Source organism: Canis aureus, chromosome 12 (genome assembly GCF_053574225.1).
Source record: "Canis aureus isolate CA01 chromosome 12, VMU_Caureus_v.1.0, whole genome shotgun sequence".
Classification (NCBI taxonomy): domain Eukaryota; kingdom Metazoa; phylum Chordata; class Mammalia; order Carnivora; family Canidae; genus Canis; species Canis aureus.
In genome coordinates, this window is record NC_135622.1 from 12,566,399 (window position 1) to 12,584,577 (window position 18,179).

The following is an 18,179-nucleotide window of genomic DNA, read 5'->3' on the forward strand; positions in this document are numbered from 1 at the left end:
ACTTTGCCCAAGGGTCAACTCTATATACTTTATATATGCTAATCATGGATGGTTAATTGTCATGAAAATGCCAGGATGTTTCAAAGTTACTGCTATGTTGGGTAATATTGGGGAGGGTAGCTATCTTTTCATAAATCACAGATGAATGTCCTTTTCAAGAAAAGGATAGTGAGTTCATTTATATGGCAGTCCCATATTTTTATACAGATATTTTGTATGTATGTTTCTGAATCTGTATAGAAGTAGAACAAGAAGTTCATGTGTTAATGCAGAGAGTTGGGGAGATTAATGATTTCATATCCAGGAATGTTTTTTTTTTTAAGTATTGAAATCTCCAGTAATACTTCCCTTTAGACACAGTGTGTAGACACAGTGTGTAGTGACCTCCTATCTCCATTATTTAATGTACATTGATTTGTTGTTCTTCACAATTGAATAGTACATGCTTGAATTTAATGAGAATCTGACTGTGGCTAACTCTTCTCTTTTCGCATGCTTACTGTTTCAGTCTTGGGCTGAATCATTTTAAGTTAGAGTCCTACATTATCAATAGTAATTAGCACTCTTATTTTTAAAAATACATCTTCCACTTACTTTAGTAAGGATAGAATTGAATAAAATTTTCAAGTAAGTGCCCAAACAAGCACTGATGTATAGACGAAGGAAAATTACATTATTATTACTCAGACTGTCTTAAAGTTACTCAAATTTGAATTGGGCAAATAAAAGACGTTTTAGAGATTGAAAGTGTGAGTAATGGTTTGTAAAGAAGTAGAATGTATAAAAGTTGAAGGCTAATTTCTTTGGTTGTTTAATATTATATGTATTTATATTGTTGTTTAATATTATATATGTTTATATTGGTGGGCTGCTCCCCTTCCCCCCCATAGGTATCAGCTATTTCATATCTGCAAACAAAACTTTCATCACCAAAATGGGAGCCTATACTTCTTCTAAAACACCTAACAACTCAACAAAATGAATTGAAGATGTTTTGGGAAGAACCTATGAAAGGGGGGCATGTATCAGAACCCACATTTGAGGTGGTTAAATTATAAGTGAAAATAAATTCTAAGTTTAATTCCTATTATTTCAACAGATAATTACTGTTTGCAACATTATTCTTTTGCACATTATTCTTGAAAAGCATTAAGCAGATCCGATGCGCCAGATTTGACATTAGACAGCAATTATGGAGTCAGATGTTTATATATCACATTGATGTCATAGGAACTAAAGGAGATTGCCATCTAGACTACTAAACAGGCCTTTATGAACTTAATTTAATACTAAATATTTAATCTGTTCTTTGTATAAATAACTTGTTTCGACCAAATTGAGTGCTCAGATCTACCAAAACATAAGTTGTACATTTTGACAGAGGTTTTATTTTAATTATTCACTTAAGTGCCCAGTTGGATGAATTTCTGTAACAGTTGATTCAGAGACATAGGATAAGTTGATAACCTAATGATGCATTTCTCTTATTCAGGATAAAAGAAGTAAATGAGACTAACAAACGAGTAGAACAGGAAATTAAAGTGGCCATTTTCACCCTTATCAATGAAATTAATAAGAAAGGAAAATCTCTCTTACAGCAGCTAGAGGTATGGTTCAAAGCCAAAATAAAAACAAAGACTGCTTCTCTTGCGCTTTAGCTGTTTTAATGTTTATTGAAAGCTCTTTTAGATTGGTTGGGTGGGGGCATGGAAGTAAAGAAAATTAAAAACATTTAAAAATTTTCATTTCCTATTAGAAAATAGAGCTTTATTGAGTTAATTTGCAGCCCAATTTAATAATAACTGATTTTAGCTGTATAAATGAGAAGATAGTGTTGTCCTTTTAGAAATGAAAGAATTATTTCTAAAGTGTGATACAAAACCAAGACAAAGCCAACCTGCTACATCCTCCCCAGCCCCTAAGATAGGGCCTCAATTTAACTTTTACACGTGAATGTATATTGGGAGTCAGCTTGAGTCATTTGTGTGTTTCATTTAAAAAATATTCCATAGTTTTGCTTAAAATGCTGCACATTTCAAAATTTATAAACTTTAAAATCACAGATAATTTTGTTGTTGTATTGTTTTTGTGTTGCATAATTTGAGATTAATATGTAGATATAAATTTTTAGATAAGAATCCAGTTAATTTGTGAAATCCAAATTAAGTTTGAAACTACTGACCACAGTTCATTGGTTTTCCAAATTTGGTGCTCTTTAATAGGCTCAGATAATATGGGGCTGTATTTTCTGCACCACTAAATGGTAGCAATTTAAACTGTGTATTTGATTTTTTTAACTTCCATTACTATTAACCTCAGATTTTCCACAGTAGTTATTTTTTTCTGCTCCATTCCTTTATAGAACATTGTGTGTAAATACTAGACACATAGTTACACACAAATGAAAGAAATTCTGTTGGCAGTGTTATTTCTGAATTTTGTTTTTTTGAAAAATATCTTTTTATTAAGACTCAGTTGTGAGATGAAAGTACTCTCACACATAAAGTTAGAGATCCCTTTTCTGTTGTACATCCAATCAGTGTATATAACTCTTAATAGATTTTTGTTTTTAAAAGGACTGTGTAAATGGAGAGCACCGGAGCAGCAACTATTTTTGATAACCTTTTACCTTACTGCAAATACATTTTAACTATAGGTGTAAAATAATGTTCTTAAACCATGTCAAGAACTTTTGAGTGAAAAGATGCCTCTTAATACTAAAATATACAAAAATACCAAATGGTAAATCTGCCACATACTCCTAATATGCTGAATTTAAACAGTAGATGTTTTCTAGTATAATACATTCTTAAACTTCGTAAAATAGAGATTTATTTTCCTAAGCTTTGTGAAAGGGATGATTTCTAGGAAAGTTGTGAATCAGCTTCTATCAGTTGAATACTTTTATCCCTTGTTTTACATTACAAAATGAGCAACTTGTTTTCTTAGGGAAAAAAATTGTCCAGTAAATCAAGTTGAGGCATTAAGAAAATGGTTAAGTACCAACTATAGTTACGTTGTTTGGTGTACCTAATGTCGAAGTGTGTATAGAACATCATCTATCGCTTCTGGGAATTTAAGTTCCCAGGTAGTTTATTTTTCCTTTGCAGCATTTCTCCCCCCACCCATTGGTCCTTCAGCTCTTACTTACTTTCTTGTTCTTTATGAACTTTTGTCTTTTCAAAACTTTCCCTAACTGTACTCTTAGAGTGTTGGAATTTACCTTTCTCATTTTGTCTTAAGTATTTAAAGGAATAGATTTTAACTTTAGCCTCATGCTACACCAGTAGGTGGCAGTGGTAACACAAAATTTTCTTTGGTCTGAAACGAATATATCAAATTTCTAAATGTCAGCTCATTGTGTCATAGATTCTGTATGTTGGATCAGCCTAATAGATACTATTTTTAACAAAGACATTTTATCTTCTGAAGGAAAAGAGAGAACATCAACTAACAATTTCTGTATGTGGAATATCCCTTGTTAGCTTTGAGAATGAAGTTTTAGTTCCGCTTTTGTTAGTGACTTTTCTTTTGATCAGAAGCTCATTAAATAATGAAGTGCTTGTCAACTTATCCTAATTTTAAAAAATAATGTAGGAATTTGTTCATTTATAATAAGAATCGTGAGTTGAAATTTTCATATAGAATTCTTCACTGAACTCTTGTTCTGTTTCAGAATGTTACAAAAGAAAGACAGATGAAGTTACTACAGCAACAGAATGACATCACAGGCCTTTCCCGACAGGTGAAACATGTTATGAACTTTACAAACTGGGCAATTGCGAGTGGCAGCAGCACAGCACTACTGTACAGCAAGCGACTGGTGAGACACATAGTATATTTATGGTTTTAAATTGACTTGACATTAATATACTTATATTCAGTTAACTGCACTTTTTTAAAGTATAGATTTTGTAGTTTTGCATATGTAATCACCACTATGTTAAGATACAGAAAATTTCCATCACCCACAAAAGCTTCCTTGTTCCCTTTACTCCTGACCCTAGGCAACCATTAGTCTGATTTCTTTTATTTTCTAGAATCTCATATGAATGGAACCAGACAGTATTTATTTTCCTGAAAATACCTGGTATCATAATGCAGTTTATCACCAGAAATATCAGAAGTTCAAGCATGTGCATTTGATTGCTGATATAGATAGTCTTTTAATCGTGTACTGTCTCATCTGAGATTGACATTGTGGGGCTTGATGAGCTTTTAATGTCTTTATCATGTGTGATTTCTCAAGTGATACTTAAATTTTTAAGACTAATGTGAATTTTTTCCTTTAAGATTACTTTTCAATTGCGCCATATTTTGAAAGCACGGTGTGATCCTGTGCCTGCTGCTAATGGAGCAATTCGTTTCCATTGTGATCCCACCTTCTGGGCAAAGAATGTAGTCAATTTAGGTGAGAAATAATTAGTTTCATGAATATAACTGGGAACACTGAATTAGGAGAAAGTATCTAAAGCAAAGCTTAGATACTTAAAATTTAAATTCACTCTTACATGTAAACTTCTTGGAAAATATGTTCCTCATCGGAAACTCACTTGAACTGTGTTCATAACATCTTTAAGAATGTTGAAAGTCTACTAATTTTAGATTTAAAAAATGTTTATCATTGCTAACTACCCCCCCATCTTTTAAAATTGATAATGACTGTTTCATGTCGAAAAGTTAGCAAATGGGCCTTTATTCTCTTGAAAGAGTTTATTAGATGCTTGGTAATTTGTATATTAGTTATACTAATTATCCACTGGAGGAGGACCTACGGGATGCTGATGTGTCTGAAAGTCAAATACTGAGGAATGTTTGAAAGCTAAGACTAGCTCTTTTCCACACGAAAGAGGAATGGACTTTACTCTGTTGCTCCTCAGTGTGGACCTGTGGACCACAGGTGAAAGTTACAGGGAGTCAAACAGCTCAATTTAAAACAAAGACCAAAAACTTCCCAATGATTAGAACTGTCTACACATTGAGTAAAGTCACTTTCAAAATAGTCAAGTCCTCACCATTGGAAGTTGTAAAAGCAGAGGTGGATAGATTTCTGTAAAAAAATAATTTTTGTGTATTTTAAAATTTTACTATAGCCTTAGATCAGGCATTAGCAAACTATTTTTGTATGGCATGGCAGCTAAGTTTTTTGTTTTTGTTTTTTTTTTTTACATTTTAAAGAGTTATAAAAACAAATGAAAAAAAAAAAAAGAATATGTGACAGATCTTATGTAGCCTACAAAGCCTAAATTATCTGACTCATCAAAGGAAATGTTTGCCAATTCTGCCTTACATCAGACCTTCCTAAAATTTGTTTTCTATTCCTAGAAAACAAGAGCTCTGTGAGAGGCAAGGAAAATTGTCATTCTAGGGACATAAGTGGTTAAAACATTCCACGTTTCCACAGAAGACAGTTCTGGAGCAGTGTCATGCTCTCCCCTGCAGATTTTGGCAATTCAAAGGCAATGGCATCAGCATTAGCAATCTTAGGTTTCCTTGAATCTAGGAGAATGGATTTTGACTGACTAGATGGGCCTCTTCTGATAATATCTCTTTCATATCTTTAATTTTTTATGCATTTGTGTAAATAAAGAATAAGGGCAGGCGATATATTATTCTGAATAATCAAAAGTCAATTATTTGGCTTTGGACTGTTTCTGATCTTCATTATCTTTAAACCTAGCTTCTATCTCTGCTGAACTGTCAAAAGCTTTGAGTGCTGATAATTGTCAAAGGAAAGAGGAAAAGATAGTGACTAATCCACAAAGTAGATAATTTAATCGTTTATATGCAAATTATTCTCATTTTTTAAATCCTTCAGGTAATCTAGTAATAGAGAGTAAGCCAGCTCCTGGTTATACTCCTAATGTTGTAGTTGGGCAAGTTCCTCCAGGGACAAACCACATTAGTAAAACCCCTGGACAGATTAACTTAGCACAGCTTCGACTCCAGCACATGCAACAACAAGTATATGCACAGAAACATCAACAGTTGCAGCAGATGAGGATGCAGCAACCACCTGCACCTGTATCAACAACAACAACAACAACACAGCAGCACCCTAGACAAGCAGCCCCGCAGATGTTACAGCAACAGGTGAGTATTATATCATGCATGACATTATTGATAAAGATTATGAAGGCCTCAAGATTATACTTCTGTCCTGTACGGATGAATTTACACATTTCAAAGTTACTAGCAAGGACAAAGCTCAAATGTTAGAGTTTAAATGTTTCCTCTGGGTTTGGCAGGGATTTGGGGGAGATGGGAGGAAGGGCATTAAATACTTACATGGGAAACAAACTTGACTCTGTACTTACTATAGAGGAGCACAAATTTTTATCATATTTTTTGTTTTCCACATGTGGTTTTGGGCCAGAGAACTAGATAGTTTTTGCCTAAGATCTGGTAAGTTCTTATTTATTTAAGACAGTGATAGCGGGGAGGGTGAGAGGGAATCTGGAGTAGATTCAGTGCTGAGCACGGAGCCCCCCCCACCCCCCCCCCCCACGGGGCTTGATCCCATGACCCTGAGATCACAACCTTAGCCTCTTAGAAATTGGGAGTCGGACGCTTAACTGACTGAACCACGCAGGCACCTTGATCTGATAAGTTCTTCAGGCATTTGCTCAAATCATTTCCATCCCTGTATCTTTCCTGATCTCCCCTTCCCCATCCAAATCAAAACCATTAATCCAGGTTTGGATAAATTAATGTTAATAAGTCTTACACACACACACCCCAAGAGAAAGAGATTGAGGCTAGAAATGGGGGAGAATGTAACTTAGACTTTTTACTTTATGCCCTTCTGTCCTAATTTTTACCATAATATTTTATAATTGAAAGATAAGTTGATAAAAAATATTATTACGTAAATGCAATTTCTACCTTTTTTAGCCTCCAAGATTGATCAGTGTGCAAACAATGCAAAGAGGCAACATGAACTGTGGAGCTTTCCAAGCCCATCAGATGAGATTGGCTCAGAATGCTGCCCGAATACCAGGGATACCCAGGCACAGCGGCCCTCAGTATTCCATGATGCAGCCACACCTCCAAAGACAAGTATGCCTAGAGTTACATTTGTAAGAATCATACAATTTTAAAACTAAAAGACATCATTTTTCTTAATCAGGTGGGGGGATGTATGGCCATTAATACCTTTGAGAATTTGATTAATGCTGTGTATTTTCTTGTCCCAGAAAAATACATATACACATGAATTCAATTTTAAGAGCTTCTTTAATGGCATTCCACTCATTATATACTATGCGTTAAGAACCTCTGCTCTAATACAGCCAGTTCATTTTACAGAAGTAAAAAACAGAGGAGCTTGTTATTTATTCATGATCACAAGAGGTAATGGTAAAGTCAAGTTTAGAACCTTTGTTTCCTGAAATTATTCCTATCTTTTAATGCAGTGTTTGGAGCTAATCTATAAAAAAGGGCTTTGAAAACAATAGAGCTATGCTCTGTGTAATTTATTTATTTTTTGCTTCTCTCTGCTTATTTTTCTTTTAAGAATATAGATATGCCTACTCTTAAAAATAAGTGTATTTAGAAACACGTTTTCTAATTTTTGCCTAACAGTAGGTTATATTAAACAGGAGTTAGGATTATAAAATCAGGCTACTTTTACATGTGGTTTCTAGTTATAAAATAATAAATTTCATTTCATAACCATTACAGTGATGTTTCTCAAAGTGTGCTTTAATGACCATCAGAATGACTATTGGGGGGGGGGGGGTCCTTGTCAGAAATAGGTTCTGAGCCTTATTCACTGAATCAGGATTTCTAGGAGCAAAATACTCAGAAATATGTAAACTTCTACTAACTCAGATCAATCAGCACACTAAAGTTGGATAAGCAGTCCCAGAGCAGTGGTCCTTCAACTTTTAGACCCAAGTACCTCTGGAAAGACTTTTGAAAACTAGGCATTCCTTTACATTTAAAATTGACATTTAAAAGTTCTATTATAAGTTTAAGTGGTTGCTGAGGACATAATTTCTGGCATATTGTAAATATTAACATTATAAAGTAAAATCCTTACATCATTCTTGTACACGAATCCACTAGAATCCCAGATACCATAGCAAGCTCTTTTTTGAAAATCAGTTTTATTCTCTCTTTTCTCCATGGATTTGAATTACTCTTCTACTTTCTCTACAGAAATTTAATATAGTTACATTAAAAAAAAATAATAATATAGTTACATTTGATAGACTCACAGATCAGTTAGTTGCAGTTTTCTGCAGGAAAAATGTCTCTCAATTTAAAAATTGTTAAATTTCCAGTGACAATAAGACTGTTGTTATTAAGCTTAAAAAGATTTTTGGGACTGAATTTTCATTACAATAATTCGTATACAGTTGTTTAAATAGCAGAAATATATTTACATGGTTTAAGAGTATTAGGAAACATAAAAAAAGTAAAATTCTTTTAGATACACATTTCTTTATGAGATATATGGAGCCTTTTCCCCCTTTGTATTCATTTATATATATTTGTATGTCTGTTACTTACTACTGGAGTAAATGAGAGTTCAACATCAATTTTTATTACTGTTTTTTTCCTGGTTTTTGTTTTCTCATGATGCTCAGGAAACTTGTTCACAAAAACATGTATCTGGGAATTAAAAGAATTTTCTCATTTTCCTCCATTATTTGAACTTTTGTAGATTATAAACTGAAACTCAAAATGAGATAATCAATACTACTTTTAAATCTTTTTTATGATTTGATAGTTTCTTCATATCAGAACCCACTCAGGGATTTGTTACCAGGTTTTTGAGCTGAGCACTTTTTCATCAACTTGAAACTCATACCTTTGCTTGTCATTCTGAGAGTATTTTCTGCCTCTGGGCAGGATGCTAGATAAGATTAGGAATGGGTCAGAGGTATACTGTTTTGGGGCTGGGGGTTGAAAGGCAATTGTGAAAGAAGTAGAAGAGGAGAATCCGTAGTGTAGACTCTGGCACATTCCTAGGGAAATCGTATTTTCTTTAGAAAAAAAATACATAATGAAGGTTGAAGATCTGGACATTAATTTCCTTAAAGATACATACCCATGTACCCATTAGTATGTGGAAAGCCCTCAAATATTAACAGGGGTTTAAATAAAATTTAAAATATATGTATATATTACCAAGGGGCAGGTATACCTTGGAAGAGTGCAAGGGCTCCTGCAGAAATCATTGGATGTTAGAATTTTACACGTTTAAATTTCTAATTTTTTTATATGTGTGTAATTTGTTTCCCAAAGATTTTTGCCTATGTTATCTTAAAGGTGATTCTCCTAACAGTCCCTCACAATGAAGCAAGTGAGGTATTATCCACATTTCTAAATTACTGAGATTATGGATTTGCCCAGAGTCACAGAGTATTACAGTTAGGAATTGATGTCGTATTTCTGTTTGTACATTTTTTGTTTTTTTTCTACCATATCAGTTATATAGTGCATAACTACACGATCTTTTTTCGCAGTTATTTGTGTTTTTAAAAATACAAAAGGGCCAAAGAGGAATATAGATAGAGCAGAGGTTTTACTGGTCTGTTGTTTGAAAACTTTAGGGGCTTCCAGATCATCTATTTATACACATCTTTGTTCTGAAATAACATCATATCACCAGGGTGACAGGTTGAAAATTATTGGCAAGTCTACCTTTTTCTAAATACTACACAGAAATGAGTAGGAAAATGTAAAAGCCTAAATTTGAATATTTTTGTATGAGTTGGAGAAGGCTTTACTCTTTTTTCCAGTTTTATTAACAATTGATTTACATCACTGTATAAATTTAAGGCTTACAGCATAATGGTTAGATTTAAATATTATGCAAAATGATTGTCTCAATAGATTCTGCTAACATCCATCATGTTATATAGACACAATTAAAAAATTTTTTTCCCTCCTTGTAATAAATCTCAGGATTTACTTTTTTTACCTTTCAAATTTTTTATTTAATTTCTAATTAGTTAGCATATAGCACAATATTGGTTTCAGAAGTAGAATTCTGTAATCATCACTTACGTACAGCTCCCAGTGCTTTAATACATAACAGTGCCCTCTGTAATACCCATGACCCATGAAGCCCATCCCCCACCTACCCTGCTTTATTAACCCTCAATTTGTACCTTTAAGAGTCTCATGGTTTGTTTCCCTCTCTCTTTTTTTCTTTTTTTTCTCCCCTCCCATGTGTTCTTCTGTTTTGTTTCTTAAATTCCACATATGAGTGAAATCATATGGTATCTGTCTTTTTCTGACTGACTTATTTTGCTTAGGATAATACACTCTGGCTCTTTGTATATCATTACAAATGGGAAGATTTCATTCTTTCTGATAGCTGATATTCCATTGTGTGTGTGTGTGTGTGTGTGTGTGTGTGTGTGTGTGTGTGTAAATACCACATCTTCTTTAGGTTTTACTTTCTTAACAGCTTTCCTGTGTATCACATATGGTGTTAGAACTGTGGTCATATTTTATATGTATCACATACCTAGTACTTTTTATCTTATAACTGGAAGTTTGTACCTTTTCCCTTTTGCCCTTCAGTTCCCCCTTCTCCCATCCTCCACCTCTGGAAACCACAAGTCTGAACCCCTTTTATATGAATTTGTTTTTAAGATTCCGTATACAAATGAGATCATACAGTATTTATATTTCTCTGTCTTACTTCACTTAGCATAATGCCTTCAAGGTCCATCCATACTGTGGCAAGTGATAGAATTGCCTCATTTTTTATGGCTGAAAAATATTCTGTTGTGTATACAAACACACCCATGGACAGACACAGTCATACATACCACATCTTCTTTGTCTATTTATCTATTCATGGACCCAGATTTCTTCTGTGTCTTGGCTCTTGTTAAGGTAGTGCTTACTTCTTTGTTTCTCAGTCACAAGTATCAGACACTTGTTGTGTATCCTTCCTAAACTGAAAATTGTTGTGAAGGTATAGTTCATATTAAAATATCTTGGCAGATCAAGTAATGATAACATCTTTTTTTCCTAACAGCACTCAAACCCAGGGCATGCTGGACCCTTTCCTGTTGTGTCGGTGCACAATACCACAATTAATCCAACCAGTCCTACTACAGCTACGATGGCAAATGCAAATCGAGGCCCCACCAGTCCATCTGTTACAGCAATAGAGCTAATTCCCTCAGTTACCAATCCTGAAAACCTTCCGTCACTGCCAGATATTCCACCCATACAGGTTTGTATTTAAGTGGATGAGAGATTTAAAGCCTCCTGTTAATTAGAGAGTTAAGGGTCTTCTTTTCTCTTTCTCTTTCCTTTTCCTTTTCCTTTTCCTTTTCCTTTTCCTTTTCCTTTTCCTTTCAGGAACGTGTTTTGAAGTTTCCAAAGAGTAGAATATAATATTTGATTTTTAAAAGTTATGTGTACTAAAACTAGCATACCTCAACATTTTAAAGTAATAAGATAATCAGATTTGCTAATCTTTCTGCCACTTGCCAGCGGGCAAGCGTTATATATTAGATAAAGCACTCCTGCTATGAGTCTGGATCCAGAGAGGAGAGGAGACCCAGGACCACAATGTGGTCACATCTTATGTTAGGTCCAAAAGGGATGGTGTACCCCTTTTGCAAACAGGTTGGACTGAGAAAGAGGTTGGAAGGTCTAGATAACAGGCAGTTGCAGTTGGTGGGGGTGGTGTATACTGAGAGAGGAAGTGATGAAGAGTAGAAGATAAAAAAGGTTAAAGGCCTCTGAGGTTTCTCTTCCTTTCACCTGTAGCATTTTCTTGGGAAAAAAAAAATCTTGCAGTGCATTCTGAAATTTCATGAATTCATTTGAATTAAAAGCATTTTATTAAAAATTTTTGTGGGGAGTGGTACCTGGGTGGCTCAGTTGGTTAAGCATCCAACTCTTGATTTCAGCTCAGGTCATGATCTCATCGTTCTGAGATCGGGCCCTGCATCAGGCTCCTTGCTGAGCATGAAGGCTGCTTGGGAGTCTTGCTCTCCCTTCTCTCTGTGTCCACTTGAGCGTGTGCTCTCTCTCTCTCTCTCTCAAATAAATAATTTTTAAATGCGACATACAAACTTTTAAATACAAAAGTAATAGAGTCAATCATTTATATTAAAGGAAAAACAGACTAGAAAAAATTTTGTCTTAAACACCTGGCTGGCTCCATCGGTGGAGCATGCAACTCTTGATCTTGGGGTTGTGAGTTCAAGCCCCACATTGGGTGTAGAGGTTACTTAAAAAAAAAAAAAAAGTCTTAACAAATCCACCTTATTGCAGCTTACTTACAGTTGCATTTAACTGAGCTCTGTTGCTGTGAAGAATACAACTCATGCACAGTTAGGGATGGATGATTTGTACATTTTTCAGGTATTCACTGAATACTACATACATATAACACATTAAATTTGAAACAGGTTTAATGAATGATTCCCAGATATACTTTATTTTGTTGATAATTTGGAAGTGGTTAAGAGAAGAATACATGATTCTGGCTTATGAATTGTGTAATGAACCCAGCCTAGACTCGTGGACACCAGGTCTTCTCCACTCCTCTTCAGACATCAGATAGGTTTTGGGTACTTGTTTGGAAAATTCTCTGGGTAATGTGACATACCAGTACTTGTCGTGCTCATCAAAATACTTGTTTAGGTTGGTAGGTCTGCTTGTGGGCCATCCTGAGGGTGAGTGGAAACAGTAAGGCACCAAGAGTGGGCATAGCACACTGCATGTCTGCATCAAGCCAAGGCAATGACTTGACAAAAAGCATTTTATTTATAAATTTAAATATAACCTTTGAAGTTAAAAAAAAAATTTAAAGTATTTATTTATTCATGAGAGACACAGAGAGAGGCCGAGACAGAAGCAGGCTCCCTGTGGGGAGGCTGATACAGGACTCAATCCCAGGACCCCAGGATTATGACCTGAGCCAAAGGCAGATGCTCAATCACTGAGCCACCCAGGTGTCTCTAACCTTTGAAGTTATATACCAAGTCATCATCTCATGCATTGTATGAGTTACTCAGAATCAAGGGTCACCATAGGAGCAAAGAGCAGTGAAATTACTAAGACACTGGGGCCCTTGATTGCCTTTTAATATTTTAATATATTTAATGGGTTTTATTAGAGTTAGTTTTAAAGGATGTTTCTTTAACTTCAAGTTGTATTGGTGCTGAGAGGACTAGACCATATAGAATGGGAAATGTGGGAACATATCTATAAAAAATAAAATTTCTTAAGATTTATTTATTTATTAGAGATAGCACGCTTGAACAGGAAGAGGGGCAGAGGGAATGAATCTCAAGCAAACTCCCTGCTAAGCGTGGATCCTAAAGCAGGGCTCCATTCAATACCCTGAGATCATGACCTAAGCCACAGTCAGGAGTCAGATGCCTACCTGACTGAGCCATCCAGGTGCCCCTAAAAAATAGAATTTCTGAGTTATAAGCTTAGAGTTTACAAACTACTTTTCACAGGCTGTATAGCAGTTTAATATGCAAAACCATCTTATGATAAGTGCTATCCCTATTTTATGGATGAGTAAGAAAGGTTAGTGACTAGTCACCCAGTACATGGAAAAGTTAGATTTCAAAGCTCAGGCTTCTGATTACAAGTCTGGTTTTCTCCCCACTGTCCATAGAGATAGTAGGGAGGTAGTTCAGGATTGTAGGCCTGGAAAGGTACAGTATTAAGAGACATGTACAGTGTTAAAAGAATCATTCAGGTCTTGCTAAATACTTAGTATATGCTAAAGTCCTTGGGGACTGAGAATAAAAAGATAAATAAGGCTTGGTTCCAGGTCTTAAAAAACTTTCAAAAGGAAAAGGAAGTATACTAATATTTTACTTAGTGTAATTTTCTCATGCTACTCTGATCTTCTCTTTGGTGCTGACAGAGATCAGATGGAAGAAGTATAGATGCTACACATCTTTGAAAAGCTGGCATCATATTAAGAGTTTCCTTTTTATCACCTACTATTAAAAGTTGAAATATACACATACCAGAAAATCCAATTTTTAAAAATGAATAGTTCACTGGTTTTTAGTATATGCACAAGATTGTGAACCATTACCGTTATTTCCAGAACATTTTTATTACCCCGAAAGAAACCCTATCCATTAAGCAGTCATGTTTCCTTCTTTCCCACCCCTGGAAACCACTGATTTACTTTCTGTTTCTGTTTTTGCCTCTTCTAGACATTTTGCATGAGTGGGATTATAATACATGGCCTTCTGTGTCTGGCTTCTTTCACTTAGCAGTGTTTTCCAGGTCCATCCATATTGTAGCCTGCATCAGTACTTAATTCCTTTTTATGGCTGAGTATTCTGTTGTATGGATACAGCATGTTTGTTTATGGGTTCATCCGTTGATGGACATTTGGGTTTCTAGTTTTTAGCTGCTAGGAATAATGCTGCTGTGAACAGATTATACAAGTGTTTGCATAAACACAGGTTATTGGTTCTCTGTGGTAAATTTCCAGGAGTGGAATTGCCATGTCATGTATTGTATGTGTAAGCTTTTGAGGAACTGCCAAACTGTTTTCCACAGTGGAGGCTGCATTTTATGTTCCTACCAACATTGTTTGAGGATTTCAGTTTTTACACATTCTTGCCAACACTTGTTACTGTCCTTTACTTTTAAAAGTAGAGGTGGTTACCATGAAAGCACATATATAGTAAGAAATAGTTAACCATATGAACCAAGAACAGAAAGGGAAAGAAACCTATCCTCTCTTTAAGAATCACTTGCTTTCTCTCCTATCCTATACTTTTCATGGTATAGTAAGAATAAACCTGACAGAGGCTACACAGGAAGTAAACAGGATAGCATTAACTGTGTGATGTAAGTCAGAAGTAAATTCAAAGGCAGTTTTGGAGTTTTGTTGATATATCTTAATAGTAGTTATGATAGCCATCAAGTATGGATTAGAAAGTGATTTAAATAGAATTCTCTCAACCTAAATTAAATTTTATTTTGAACAGTTGCCCATCTCCAGCATAGTGATAATGCATGTTTGTAATTTACACCTTGAGTTGATACATGATGAACCTGAATACTTTTTGAATACATAAATGAATACTAGATTCTGTTCAGATTTGATTATAATTAATAGCTATGATCCTTTTTTTTTTTTTTTTTTTTTAAGATTTTATTTAGAGAGAGCACATGTGAGTGCAGGAGGGTGAGGGAGAGGGAAAGAGAGAATGTTAAGCAGAACTCCACGCTAAGACATGGGGCTCAATCTCAGGACTCCGAGATTAGGAACTTGAGCTGAAATCAAAAGTTGAATGCTTAACTGACTGAGCTACCCAGGCGCCCCAGTTGATGTAATATTCTAATGATTTATTCTTTATAAAGAATTTTTCAGGGCAACTGGGTGACTCCATTGTTAAGCATCTGCCTTCAGCTCACGTCACCATCTCAAGTTCCCAAACCCCAGATTGGACTCTCTGCTCATCAGGGAGTCTGCTTCTCCCTCTCCTCCTCCCTCCTCCATTCCCTCCTCCCCCCCTGCTTGTGCTCTTTCTGTCTCAAATAAATAAATGAAATCTCTTAGAAGAATTTTTCATATTTGACATACTTAGCAACTATTTATCTGGATACTGTATTGGATATTATGACATTTTGGGAAAACTGTATTTCTGATACTCATATGTAGATTTAAATGTTACGGGATACCCATTTCTGTACTGTGCTCCTAATACTGTCTGAATGAATCAGTCTTTCCTCCCCATCTTTACCAATCTGCTGGGTAAAAAGATATTACTGATTTCATTTACGTTTGGTTTATTTGTGTGCTTGGTTGCCTTTTCTTAGTTTCAGTGATGATTTGTATTTCTTCTGTGGATTGTCTTTTTCCTTTTAATTCATAGAAATTATATAATATATAATCTATGTAGTTACTCAAGGATGCTCAAAAAACACTGATGTCATGAATAAATGAATTAATGTTTTTCAAGTTAGACTTCTAACTTTATTAATGCTGACTCTTCATCCAGGTCTAGTGAAACCTGGGGGAGAATGCTTCAGCTAATATTTCCTGTTGGAGGCTGTAGTGACATTATGGAGGCCCTTTTATGTACTTCCAGTTTGCCTCTTCCTAATCAGTCCTGTCTTCTAGCCTTAGGCCTATCTGGCCAGAGATATAAATTGCAGGTAGGAGAGTATAGAAGGAATGGGAGTAGAGGTTATAGGTAATCTGGGACTTTCCTGTCTGTTTTGAGTCATCCCCTCCTCTGTGTTCATGTGTGACATTGTCCCAATTTCCATCTGTGGCCCATATTATGAGCTCACCCTCCAGAAATCCTCCAGTTGACTAGTTGCAGCTAGGAATTCTCCTAAAGTTACAGCTTACAAGTGAACTCTCTGCCAACAGCTGTGATCACCAGGCAGGCACAACTCCTCATAGAGCCCTTCATTGCCCCCCTTTTGAGCCCACTTCCTGTTACCACGTTTAGCCCTTTATGTTTCTGATAGGAGGTTTTTTAAGGGCTTTAATGAGAAAGACCTATTTAATTTTTAGAAGAGTCCTCCCTGACCTGTGTGTGGTATGTTGTGAGCTGGTTTATTTTGATCATTTTTCTATCAGTCCGATTCTACCTTGCTTTATTTCTGTAATTTTCTTTAAAGTTTCTACTTTGATGACATCCTTTTCTATTTTATAACCATGAAAATCAGTGCAATTTTGAGAAGAAAGGAAAGAAGTAAATGTATGTGTTTTCTGTCTTGAATAAGAAGTAGATTTGCATAAAAGGTAATCTTGCCTCTGATGAGAGAGAAGATTAAAAGGCCAAGTATGAGCACAAGGAGACCGATAAGCAAGATTTTCACTTATTTAAGAATAGTTTGCTTCTTTTGGAATAGTGTAAAATTTTTCTTAAGGTAATTTTCATAATTATATAGTATTTACTGTTTCTTACATGTATATCGTTTCACCATTACAGTTTCAGCATAGTTGGGAGGTTTTAAGAGTGGAAGTTGATGTTTAGGTAGTCTGGCCCTCTGGCTTTAACCTGCTGCCCTGCCTGTAAGTGAGAAAAGGGCTCATTCTCCTGTGGGCTGCCCCTGTGTAATAAGGGGCCCTATATCCCAGGCTAAGGGTTTTTTTCTGAGTGTAGTCTTTTTAAAGTTTTTTAAACCATGGTTTAAAGGCATGAGGGATCCCTGGGTGGCTCAGTGGTTTAGCGCCTGCCTTCGGCCCAGGGAATAATCCTGGAGTCCCGGGATCTATTCCCACAGTGGGCTCCCTGCATGGAGCCTGTCCCTCCCTCTGCCTGTGTCTCTGCCTCTCTCTCTCTGTGTCTCTCATACATAAATAAATAAAATCTTAAAAAAAAAAGTTAGACACGGACATGATTAAATTTCTATTCAGGTGAATGATTCTGACAGGATTATGAATGCTGAAATAGAGGAAGACTAGATGGACAAGGATGTTGATAAGTAGGGTTCTTCATCAACTTTGAGAAAAGACAAAAGTGTCAGTATATGTCAGAGCTATTTTATTTTCATAGTTGAACATGAAGGGTTTATTGGATTATTGGGTTTTGTCTTGAGCTACCTCAGGTATTTGCTGAAATTATAGATTTGTTCACAAAAACTTTAAACTCGGTGGGTCCTCAGGAGAGGCTAAAGAAACAACAGTTAAGCCAAATTTGATACTATAATCTGTTAGTAAACTGTGAACATAAGCAATTATACTAATGAAAGTAATAGCTTCTCAGCTTTAATCAAAGCAAATTTATCATTTCATTCTTTCTCTTTAGTTGGAAGATGCTGGTTCAAGTAGTTTAGATAATCTACTAAGTAGATACATCTCAGGCAGTCACCTACCCCCACAGCCTACAAGCACCATGAATCCCTCCCCAGGACCCTCTGCCCTGTCTCCAGGATCATCAGGTAAAGCCATCAGAGGTGGCATTTCTTTTGTTACAGCTGACCCTCAAACAACACAGGTTTGAACTGCATGTATCCACAAATATGTGGATTCTTTTTGATAAGTGCAGTAATGTAAATGTATTTTCTCTTCCTTACCATTTTCTTAATAACATTTTCTTTAGCTAACTTTATTATAAGAATGCAGTATATAATATATGTACTGTACCAAATATAGGTTAATTGGTTATCGATATGGCTTCTAGTCAATAAATAGAAGATAAATAAATAATAATATCTCTTAGGAGATATATTTTTAGGGAGTCAAA

General features: G+C 35.4%; 1 protein-coding gene across 2 annotated transcripts in view; it reads left to right on the plus strand.

The window, feature by feature from the left end:
• Positions 1–18,179, plus strand: part of TRIM33 (tripartite motif containing 33) — a 116,246-nt gene that overhangs the window by 80,254 nt on the left and 17,813 nt on the right. For both annotated transcript variants that reach the window (XM_077842786.1, XM_077842788.1), the window contains exons 6-12: positions 1,493–1,607; positions 3,677–3,823; positions 4,294–4,411; positions 5,819–6,093; positions 6,895–7,059; positions 11,006–11,206; positions 17,742–17,874. In XM_077842786.1, the coding sequence (XP_077698912.1) occupies positions 1,493–1,607; positions 3,677–3,823; positions 4,294–4,411; positions 5,819–6,093; positions 6,895–7,059; positions 11,006–11,206; positions 17,742–17,874 (1,154 nt within the window). The remainder of the gene's footprint in view (positions 1–1,492; positions 1,608–3,676; positions 3,824–4,293; positions 4,412–5,818; positions 6,094–6,894; positions 7,060–11,005; positions 11,207–17,741; positions 17,875–18,179) is intronic.